Source organism: Gobio gobio (assembly GCF_949357685.1).
Source record: "Gobio gobio genome assembly, chromosome: 9".
Classification (NCBI taxonomy): Eukaryota; Metazoa; Chordata; class Actinopteri; order Cypriniformes; family Gobionidae; genus Gobio; species Gobio gobio.
In genome coordinates this window covers 54034970-54047496 of record NC_137115.1, presented here as the reverse complement: position 1 = coordinate 54047496, position 12527 = coordinate 54034970, and the positions used below count along the sequence as shown (strand labels likewise).

General features: G+C 34.8%; 2 protein-coding genes across 2 annotated transcripts in view; both read left to right on the top strand.

Moving 5' to 3' along the window:
• ss18l2 (ss18, like 2) overlaps positions 1–12527 on the top strand; it is a 692656-nt gene that overhangs the window by 252203 nt on the left and 427926 nt on the right. The window lies entirely within an intron of this gene.
• nedd4a (NEDD4 E3 ubiquitin protein ligase a) overlaps positions 1–12527 on the top strand; it is a 77381-nt gene that overhangs the window by 1181 nt on the left and 63673 nt on the right. The window contains exons 2-4 of the mRNA XM_079825798.1: positions 1876–1949; positions 4893–4971; positions 5063–5101. Coding sequence (XP_079681924.1) covers positions 1876–1949; positions 4893–4971; positions 5063–5101 — 192 coding nt within the window. The remainder of the gene's footprint in view (positions 1–1875; positions 1950–4892; positions 4972–5062; positions 5102–12527) is intronic.

Sequence of the window (12527 nt, the reverse complement as noted above, 5' to 3'; positions counted from 1 at the left end):
TCTATTGTCGTCTCGTGACTCTCAAGTGAGTGACACTTGCGCAACATCTACTGTATACTTCTGAGGGTTTATATGACGACATATGACGTCACATGTTTATTATATAGCGCGTATAATTTCATTATGTTTATTTTGTGCTGCCCTTTTAGTGGTGTTGCTATCATGTATGACACGTTTTATGACAATATTTGGAGATACAACTATTTGCAAATCTGGAATCTGAGGGTGAAAAAATATAAATAATGATAAAATCTCCTTTAAAGTTTTCCAAATGAAGTCCTTAGCAACACATATTATTACTACTAAAAATACATTTGTTATATATTTACGGTAGGACATTTACTAAATATCTTCATGGAACATGATCTTAATATCTTAATGATTTTTTTATACTTCTGAGGGTTTATATGACGCCACATGTTTATTATATAGCACGTATAATTTCATTATGTTTATTTTGTGCTGCCCTTTTAGGGGCGTTGCTATCATTTATGACACGTTTTATGTGACCCTGGTCCACAAAACCAGTCATAAGGGTCATTTTTTCCATTGATGTATGGTTGGTTATGATAGGACAATATTTGGAGATACAACTATAGAAAATCTGGAATCTGAGGGTGTGTAAACATCTAAATATTGAGAAAATCACCTTTAAAGTTGTCCAAATGAAGTCCTTAGCAACACATATTACTACTAATAATACATTTTTGATATATTTACGGTAGGATATTTACAAAATATCCTCATGGAACATGATCTCAATTTTTTTTTTTACTTCTGAGGGGTTATATGATGCCACATGACGTCACATGTTTATTATATATAGCATATTTTGTTTTAATCATGTTTATTTTTTGCTGCCCTTTTAGGGGTGTTGATATCATGTATGACACTTTTTTGCTATATAATCATTACACATGTTTTAAAGACCTCACAACTGGATTTTTGTAGCTTTTGTTTCTTTTGAGGCCATCTATATTTGCATATTCCTAAGCAGATATGCAGATGTATGTGGGTTGTGGAACGTGACATGGCATTTTCACTGTCATACAAGATTAAAAATTATCATTTAAAATGCAGTAAACGGTTAAACATTTCTTTGTCTTACATGGACCTGCTGATATAAAACCAACATTTTTGAGGCAAATCTCAAAATTGTCCAATGGTGTGACCGTCTCAAGCATTGGTCAATAAATTACAACTTTTATAAATTAAAAAGAAAAGCATACAAATGTTAATAAATACCTCAGGCAGTGTCTATTTTAGTAAATGGCGATCATTTTATTTATCCATATGTTTCTAAAAGCGTAAGAACTTGATACATTTTGTCACTGAAAACCATGCCCTCCGTTGTGACCTCATATCCTGTTTATTAATCAGGCAATTTTAATTAGTCAAAGGACCCCATTCTATAAAAGCGTTGTTTTGTTGTCCTTTGGTGCGACACCTCTATATTCTTAATTATATCCGTCACACCACAGGACACATTTCAATAAAAATGTTCAAAAAACAGTAACAAAGTTATATTTTCTCAAACATCAGACTTCACACTACATAAAAATATGCATTTTCTTCAAAAGTGGTGTTTTACAACAACAAAAAAGCTTATTTGTCAACTACCCATGTATGTAAACTGACCAACAATATTAATTTAATCTTCTGTAAATGCATGCATGCACATTTTGGCCAATCAAAAGCTCTCTGAAAGACGTATCCCCCTCCCACTTATGGGTCAAAGCGGATCAAACTTCCTGTTTCAGTAGGAAATATTCATTTTAATTTGTACTTAGTCATTCTTAAACCTCTAGGCAGTTCGATTCTTGATGTCAATTGTCGTTTGTGTACCTTATTGAATATTTTTGCTTTTTCTTGCAGGATGAATCCAGAATCTTAAGGGTGAAAATCATTGGCGGAATGGGTTTGGCCAAGAAGGACATTTTGGGTGCCAGGTCAGTATATCAGGTTGTGTTGAGCCATTGCACCATGAAAAATTACAAGGATCTGCCATTTTATCATATATCTGTCTTTCATTACCATGAATATGTTCTGTATTAATGGTAATGAAAGACAGAGATATGATAAAATGGCAGATACTTTATCATTTGAGACTGTTGGCATTGGGTAATACATTTAATAATGGGTAATACGTTTGTTTATGTGTCTCACAGAAACCTGTCTCTTTAAATATCGCCTTATGAAAAGCCCATATCGGTTGACCACTAATTATGGTCGTTTTCTTCTTCACTTGTTGAACAAGTTTTTTCCCATGATTTCATTCAGCACTCCCTCAGTGTCACGTTTTGGGCACGTCCTCATAGTTTCCGTTAGTGTGCGGCACATTTTAAGGACACTTCGCGTGGCTTAGTGGTTGGCTTTATGTACCCGCGCTGCGCCAGCATCATGGTCACATGTTCACGCGCCTTCAGTTTGTTATGAAAACACAAAATAGTTTATCTGTGCCTCATGTATCCCGCATAATAGACAATCTGACACTCATACAGGCTTTTATCTCTTCCTAAAAATAAAAAGATGTTGTATAAATAATAGTTGTTTTTTTTTACACCCAAAAAATTGAATTTGTTAATAAGCTTAAACGGTAAATCTGATTCATTGTGATGTTTATTAGCTGAATATTCTCATGAAATCCAATGGTAACACTTTACTTAAAGCCTTTATAATAAGGTATGTACATTACAATGCATTATATCTTTGCATAAATAAGTTGAAATGCATTATATATGCAGTATTATAACTGTGGTTACAATTGTTTATAAAGCCATACAGGGCATTAAAAGTGCGTTACAAGGCATAATTAATGCCTTTTATTATGCATTATACATTAGGCTTTAAGTAAAGTGTCCCTGTTTACTTTCTTAATACACATTTTTGGCCTTATTGTGCTCAATTTGTTAGTCACGTTCAGCTCTTGCTTTATTCTGCTTGCTATGGAAAGCTCACTTTCAAGTCAAGTCAGCTTTATTTCTCCAGCTCTTTCACACACACAGGAGCTTCAGAGCAGCTTTACACTGATGAGAGGAAATGAGATTTGTTTTAGATGAAAAGCTAAAGTAAGTTTTTGATTGATTCATTTCTGTTGTAAAAACTGATTTTAAAATGTAAAAACGCATGTAAAAAAAAAAATATGGCACAAAATGAAAACAAAACAAAATGTGAAAAAAATTAAAAGCGCATTTAAAAAAAATAGCAAGCATGATTTCATCTCTTAAATGTCTTAGTGTGTGTTTTGGTCATTATTTAGACTTTTAAAAAAAAATCTAATTTCAGCTTTTTATCTCACAATTAGGACTTTTAATCATAATTTTGATTTTTAAAGTCATAATTTCAACTGTTCATCTCACAATGACTTGGCATGTCATATTTTTGAATTTTTATCTCACTATTATGACTTTTAAAATCATATTTTTGACCTTTAATCTAATAATGAGGACTTTTAAAATAATATTTTGACCTTTAATCTATTTATGAGGACTTTTAAATTAATATTTTCAACATTTTATCTTATAATTAGGACTTAGCATGTCGTACTTTTGACTTTTTATCTCACTATTGTGACTTTTAAAATCATATTTTGACCTTTAATAATGAGGACTTTTAAAATAATTTTTCAATCTTTTATCTTATAATTATGACTTAACATGTCGTATTTTTGACTTTTTATCACACTCTTATGACTTTTAAAATCATATTTTCAACATTTAGCTCTTAATTATGACTTAGTATGTCGTATTATCGACTTTTTATCTCACTATTATGACTTTTAAAATCATGTTTTCAACATTTTATCTAATAATGAGGACATTTAAAATCATATTTTCAACATTTTATCTAATAATGAGGACTTTTAAAATCATATTTTCAACATTTTATCTAATAATGAGGACATTTAAAATCATATTTTCAACATTTTATCTAATAATTATGACTTAGCGTGTCATATTTTTGACTTTTTATCTCACTATTATGACTTTTAAAATCATATTTTTTGACTTTTTATCTAATAATAAGGACTTTTAAAATCTTAATTGTGACTTTATGATAATTGAAATGAGCAGATCAGTAATATAGTTGAATATTTAGTGTCCCCAACTGAGCAAGCCAAAGCCAAAGGCGACAGAGCCAAAACCCCATCATTTATACTTTCATATAAATAAATCTATTCCCAAAAGGGTGAAATCATGTCCCATCCTACATTTTCTTGCATTACAAAAGTAATATAGGTTAAACTTTAATGATTATTTAGTTGAATACTTATCAGCTGACCAATTATTTGATCTAGGTTTGCTTTGTAATACAATGCAAGCTCAGTGTTTTGTTATTTACAAGCCGCCACATGCTAAAGAATTCCTGTTATGCGGAGTTGGACATATTTCGGACCGGTTGTGTCTTGAGTACAGTAGATGGCAGTGTTAGCAGCCGTCCTGGCCGTCCTTGAGGATACCAACAGATCCCCCATGCTCACTTTGACCTAAATAACACAGCTCTAGGTATGCAATCGATATCTGTGCTGAGCGATACCATCTCTCCTTCACTGTAATAATCAGGCAAAACCTTCAGCGGCTCAAATGAAGCAGTTGAAAGACCTGTTTGTAGGTTAAGCTGATGAAAGACATGATCCCAAACTAATTAATCCGAGCTAGACTGGTATGAGAGATTCGCTCTAGACTGTATGGATGAATACCTGACTTGTTATGGTTAGTAAAGATAGATCCGTTCCAATATCACATGACTACTGATCGTTCATTATTGATCTGGTCCTGCGATTAACAATGGAAAATGTGACCGCATCGCTAAGATATTTAGTAACACTTCCTGTATGACTCAAAGATGGGAAATCGTTTTCTCCAAGTTGTCTGTTTTCCTTTCATCCGCAGTGATCCGTACACGAGAATCTCGCTCTATGACCCGGTCAATGGAGAAATCACCAGTCTACAGACCAAAACCATTAAAAAGGTGTGTGTGTTCAGACCCTCTACTACAGAATTCATCGTTTTGTCAACAGACGTTGAGCAACATTTCACCATTTTTCTCCCTTTTTGTTTAGACATTGGATCCGAAGTGGAATGAAGAATTCTTCTTTAGAGTAAGTGAACCGGTGTTGTTTACACTGACTCATGTATTTCCATTCAGTCAGTCAGGAAATGTCCCCAAATCTAATGGAAAGAAACTATATCAGCAGTCTAAGGCAAGGTTCCTCAAACTGGAGTTGATGAAAAGTAGTCAATCATTTTGTCCCTTTAAACTCATCTTTGATCACCAAAATGACAAATTCCTGTGAAAAAAATGTCTTCATGCCTTAAAATAGCTTGATTGTAACTCTACAGCCTTGCTTCATTTAGTATGCGAAACCATTAATATGCTAATTAGCCCAGCCTCCACCCACTCACTGTATATACACATCTCTTATATACATATAATTTAGTGCTGTCAAATCAATTAATCACATCTAACAAGTTTTTGCTTATATAATATATGTGTATATATATTAGGGATGCAACAATACAGTTAGTCCACGGTTCAATATATTTACATTTACATTTAGTAATTTAGACGCAGACGCTTTTATCCAAAGAAATATATACCTCGGTTTTTAACCACGGTGTTCGGTTCGCTTCGGTTCTGATGGCTTGTCACATCAGTTTTTTGCTATTCTATTCTTAAGCGACAGGAACAGCAAGAGGTTAAGGAGAAAAAAAACTTTTTTATTGCAATACTCTATCTTTATTTTACCTAAAAGAATGGAAAAACCTTACTTAAACTTAAAACTTTACTTATACACATTCCTAGTGTATTGCATAATATAAAATAAATATATATAGCAGTACAGCAGCATTTAAGTATGACATTGAATTAATAAATGTACAAATAAAACACTACATAGACTTCACTATAAAATATACATTGATTCCTATTAAAGCTACTGTATTAGTTTTTCAGTCAAGAGCAGCGAGTGATTTTCTATTAACATTAAAGGGATAGTTCACTCAAAAATGAAAATTCTGTCATCGAGAAATGAATACAGGTTTGGAACAACATTAGAGTGAGGAAATAATGACATTAGAGGTGAACTGTCCCTTTAAGGACAGCGTGTTCACTATAGGCTGCGCTGCTGTCAATTTATGACCTTTGTGCATCTAATATTCAGACACACACGAATTTACTTTCACTTTAGACATAACCGACTGTTTTTATGTTAACCGTGTGTGTATTTGACAGTATTAGCGAAGTAAGACGACTACTTAGTCCAGTAATCATGTGTTTGACAGGCGTTTAGTGCGCACGCTCGGAAAAGTGCATGTTAAAACCGTGCATATATAACCACGCGAATGAAATGTTAAATCGGCAAGGCTTTAAAACGCATGCTAATAATGAACTTTGGTGATTGTGAATAACTATAGTGTCCCGTGAGTATAACTCTACCACTAACGTGTGATGTGAATGTATGTCACGTCGTTCAGTATAGGCTATATTGGGATGGAGGCAAATGATAGAATGTGTAGAAAAATAATTAATTACATGCAAAACCCGAAAGAAAAAAAACGCAATTCACAAGCGCGCATTAAACCGTGAATGCTGTACCGAACGGTTCAATATTATATTGAGAATTGTGGCATCCCTAATAAATAAATAAATAAATATATATATTTTAGGGCTATCAAAAGATTAATCGCGATTAATCACATCCAAAATAAAAGTTTGTGTTTACATAATATATGTGTGTGTACTCTGTTAATTATTATTTATATATAAATACACACACAAGCATGTATATATTTAAGAAATATTTGCATGTATATACATTTATATAATCTATAATATATTTAAATATAAATGTTTTATATATATAAAAACAATATTTTTTTCTTAAATATATACATGCTTGTGTGTGTTTTTATATATAAATAATAATTAACAGTACACACACATATATTATGTAAACACAAACTTTTATTTTGGATGCGATTAATCGCGATTAATCTTTTGACAGCCCTAATATATATATATATATATATATATATATATATATATACACATACTTAAAAAAAAATCTAATTAATTACACAATGTGGCGATTAATTAATCTAATTAATCGCACTTCAGATGGCTGAGAAATTGGATCAAAAGATCATTTAAAGTCATTATTGTGTAAAAAAATCAAATAGACATTACAAAAAGTAGCATAAGAAATAAATATTTTTGGGTGAACTATACCTTTAATGTATGAAATATGAAATTATACTCTAAAGAAACACGAAGCACCACGACGCATGCGCGAGAATATGACTTTCATTTCGCAGCTTTGATAAGGCTCTTTTACGTGCACTTGTTCGTTTCTCACGGTTCGGGCATCCAGGAAATGCACACTTTAGCCCCATCTTGACCACTACACCAAGACCTAAAGCACGATCAATGTAGAATTCTACAGCTTAGATACGGCGCGTCTTCTTCTGCTCGTAAACAAAGCTCCTCACGTCCGGGTCATGTGTCAGAACGCCGGCTCTACGGCATATTCTCACGCATGCGTCATGACGGTGCTTCGTGAGTTCACGTCAAAGGCCCGGGCGGAAGACAAGAACTTGAAGAAAGTAGGGCTGTAATGATTTGACCAAAAATAAAAACCTCGATTAATTGAACATTTTACCTCGATTACGATTAATTATTTTGCTTCTTTTTTTTTTTTTTTGCTTTCCATTTTTTGTCCTCATAAGGTTTTTGAGTAAGTTCCTGATAAGGTTTTTACTGTCAATATTTTCTACTATTAAAGGTGGAATTTTTTTTCTAATGAAAAAGTGCATTTCTTTGTGATTTTAAAATACTTGGTAGGAAACGGTTGACTTTCAGCTGTTATTGTCTATGGGGCAGATTTCTGCTTGTTGTACATCAGATACAGATACATTAACACATAGGCCTACATTACATTTATTTGGATGCATTAATGAGAGAATGATTGTGTGTGTGAATTACTCAGAGCGTCTCTATTCATTATGAAGCTGTGGTTTGTACTTACTTCAAAGGTATTACATATATGCTATAACTGTAACAGTTATAATATGTATACATACATATATTTATTCACTGGAGGCAAGTTGAAGACCCAAGTGCAGTTCTTTATTCATCCAACATAAATCTTAACATAAATCAAAACCATAAAACAAAGACTTGACTTAAACAAAACAAGGACTTGGCTATGGAAAACTCACCAACAGCGGGTTACAACATCAATAACAGACAAGGACACGGCAAACATGAGGGCTTAAATACACTGAGACTAATGACAAGACAAGTGACAACCGTGATTAAACAATGAACCAATGACAGGACAAGACCACATGAGGGCATGGGAATCACATGACAATGAAACATGACAAAACTAACTTAGAAACATGACACTCAAACATAACATGAACATGATAAACTAAAAACATAACCAAGAACAATGAACATGAACCAACACCAAAACACCCTGTGACAATAACGGTTGAGTTTCTAAGCTACTTTAGTGACTTTAGTTTAGTCACAGGACAACGTTGACACTGCGTTTCTATGCAGAACTTCTGTCTGAGTGTTCGTTTGTCACAATATATCAGGCATTAGTTCAACATAATACTGTGGTTTTTTGTACTTACTTACTTTGCTCAAAGTTGAACATTCTTCAACTCTAGGCGACCAGTAGAAAATGCTGAGCGCTCAGCGCTTGAGTGTGAAATACTCGCTCAGCGCCTCGTTGCGCTCATGGCGTTGTAAAAACGCGGCGCTCCCATTGAAAACAACTGAATACTCCAGCCAGCTGCGTGAAAAAACGCTTTGGTGGACATGCGGCCTAATTCTTTTTATGACTAGTAGCTTATGATTCCATTATAATGTGGAAATTCAGACACATGAGTTTACATTCAGAATGAGTTTACATTTAAATGATTATATGAAATCACCTACTACACTGACTACCATTGAATACTATGGGACAATTTTTTTTATTTTTGTTATATACAAAATAAAAAATAAATGCAGAACATGTTCACATAGGACATTATTAAAGGGTTAGTTCACCCAAAAATGGAACTTCTGTCATTAATTACTTACCCTCATGTCGTTCGACACCCGTCAGACCTCCGTTCATCTTCAGACACAAATGAAGATATTTTAGTGTAAATCTGATGCTCTGAAAGGCCTCCATTGGCACAATGGCACGGTTCACTCTCAAGACCCTTAAAAGCTACTAAAGACGTCGTTACAAAGTCCATCTCACTACAGTGGTTCTACAATAACTTTATGGAGTGGCGAGAATAGTTTTTGTGCGCAAAAAAACCCCTAAATAACGACTTATATAGTGATGACGATTTCAAAACACGGCCTCATGAAGCTTCGAAGCGTTATGAATCAGTGAGTCGAATCATGATTCGGATCGCGTGTCAAACTGCTGAAATTTGGCGATCCAAACCGCTGAATCGACTCACTGATTCATAACGCTTCGAAGCTTCATGAGGCCGTGTTTTGAAATCGTCATCACTATATAAGTCGTTATTTAGGGTTTTTTTGCGCACAAAAACTATTCTCGCCACTCCATAAAGTTATTGTAGAGCCACTGTAGTGAGATGGACTTTGTAACGACGTCTTTAGTGCCTTTTAAGGGTCTTGAGAGTGAACCGTGCCATTGTGCCAATGGAGGCCTTTCAGAGCCATCAGATTTACACTAAAATATCTTCATTTGTGTCTGAAGATGAACGGAGGTCTTACGGGTGTCGAACGACATGAGGGTAAGTCATTAATGACAGAAGTTTCATTTTTGGGTGAACTAACCCTTTAACATGACTATATGCATGAAACCATTCGGAAAAATTAAGTTAAGCATAATCGGGTTAAATCAAAAGTGCATGTAATGTCTTCAGGAAATGTACAAATCTGAGGTTTTTTTTTTGGAAACACGTCAATATATGACGGTTTATGTATATGACAGAGTGTGTTTGCCTTGACTCTTGACAGTGTTTACACTAACCAGAGAAATACTCAAGCTTTGCAGAGCCGTCACATCCCTGACCTTCACATTTCTCTATAGGGGAAGACTGGCGTTCAGCATGGGGCATAGATGAAACTCAAAACAGAGCCAAATAAAGCTCAGTGTTCGCCCTTTTTCTCTAATATGGTTACTCCAGAACACACTTAGTTTTTTTTCTTCCAAATTTTCATACTTGACGAATCCCTCTTTAATGAATTAAACAGTCTGTTTGGGCCGCATGTAAAGAGAGAAGTGCAATCACATGTTTGGGGGTCAGAGGTCAGGGTTGAGTTACGGGGTGCGTTTTGAGATGAGGGGTGCCGCTTACATTCTGTGCACTTTCCCTGCTGTTACGTGACGAGCTGTGACGCATTTACAGACGCGTTGTGCATATCTCTCTCCCATAGTCATCTCTTGTTTTCCCAGAAGGACAGATGCTGGTGCAATACGGTGCAAACATCAATATAAGGCTCTTTGGAAACCGCTCCCATTTCAAGACGTTACCAACACTCATCAATACTTCATATGAGGCATAGTGAAGATTCATGGAAGAAAACTGTACACATGAGTCACATGATCATTGCACGGCTTATTTTTTGATTGGTGACCTAGAAATAGTGCAGGCTCTGAAGTAATTATTATCCGTTTTACACACCTATGCAGGGCTCGACATTAACGCTTGGATTTTTTGAAGGGGCAAGTGAAAGAGAATTTTACTTGCCCGACCGGACAAGCTGATTAAAACGTCATTAACAAAAAATAACTAGGGAATCGTCAAAATGCAAGAATGATTCTGCATTCATTAGTGTAAGTGGCGATTGATAGTGGATAATAAAATGTGATGTATAATGAACTGACGGTCAGTGTTGGGGAAAGTTACTTTGAAAAGTAATGCATTACAATATTGCGTTACTCCCTTAAAAAGTAACTAATTGACCTATCGGTAAGCCCCTCCCCTCATACGCAGATGAGCCAATAGCAGTTGAGTATCAGTTGCGCTGGGACCGGAACTCGGACATCTTTAGGCTTCAGCGCCATAGAGAAACATTGGAAAATCCCAAGCTCTCATCGGTTTGATGGTGTTTATGCTACAAAAATGCTAAAACGTCGTGCCTGAGGTACTGTAACACTGACTCCAGGGATCCTGAGAGGATTTTGTGTTTGTCAAACTCTCGTTAAGTTACGATTAAAGTCCCTGCTAACATACAAACCGTAATAACTAACTGTTCTCACGTCATGTAACACTGTAGGTCAAAAACATGAAGGTCTACATTTCAGTGCCTGTCCATATTAAACTTGTTATATGTAAATTAATTTAATTTTAGATGTGTTTAAGGTCTACATTATCTCCTATTTTGATGGGTATTATAGTCTATGGTTGTGAAAGGAAGAGCTTGCACGCAGTTTATCGGAGTTGTTTTGCAGATACAAAGTTTACCAGTTATTAACTGCACCCTCGAAAAGTCATACGGTCTGTGTATATGTTTGTTTACTGTGAGTTGTTTGAGTGTTTTTATGTAATTTGCTGTGTATGTTAATGGTAATGCAATGGAGAGAGAGAGAGTTTGTGAATGAGACGTTAATGCGCACTTCTTATGCTTTGTTTGTTCAGCTCTTACGATGATTTTTTTTTTGAGTGAATAACGATGCAATAAGCTTGATAAACCATCAGTAAAGTTTGGCCATCATTCGGACGGGATATACGCTACATTCTGTGTCCAAAAACATCTTGGGATAAGGTTTTCACACTGACAGCTGTCATTGTAAGATATAGCAACTCCGTTTGTTTATCCGAGTTAGCAACAGTAACTAAGGGGGGCGGGGCTTACCGACAGGTCAATTGAGTTACTTAGTTACTTTTTAAGAAAAGTAATGCGTTACGTTACTTTTGCGTTACTTTTTCTCACCTGGGCTGGGCTTGTTTTTGTTTTTGTTTTGTTTTTTATAACAAAAAAGTTTTATTTTTGTGCAACGGTAAAGACCTCTTCATACCAAAATTGAAATCATAAGCCCCAGGCTGAGGTAAAAATGCAGATTCCCACATGAACAGTAGAGGGCGCAGCTCTGGATAATGGTGGAATAGGATGCAGAAGAAAAAAGTTTTACCGATAAAAACAAAAAATCTAGTGATTTTCATCATCGCAGGTCAGCAGCAAGACATTGGTAAATTAAATATAAAGGTAGATTATGCATAAAAATAGTTGTTTTATTTAACATTAAATTATTGCAGGTCTGCATAGTTCTCTGATTTTGCATTTGACTGATTTTATTTATTTTGAGGAGTACAGAATCTTTAATGTGCAAGTGAGATAAATAAATGCTCACATTTAGTCTAGAACTACAATAACCCTCATGTTCACACACACACACACCTCTGCACTTATTTTTGGGGGCAGGAGAGCTGTCAGTCAAATTAATGTGAAAAAGTAACTCAGATATTTTGTTGTAAATTTTAAAAGTAATGCGTTACTTAGTTAGCCGCCTCTCGAGGAGAAATCAAAACAAATGTGCGCCG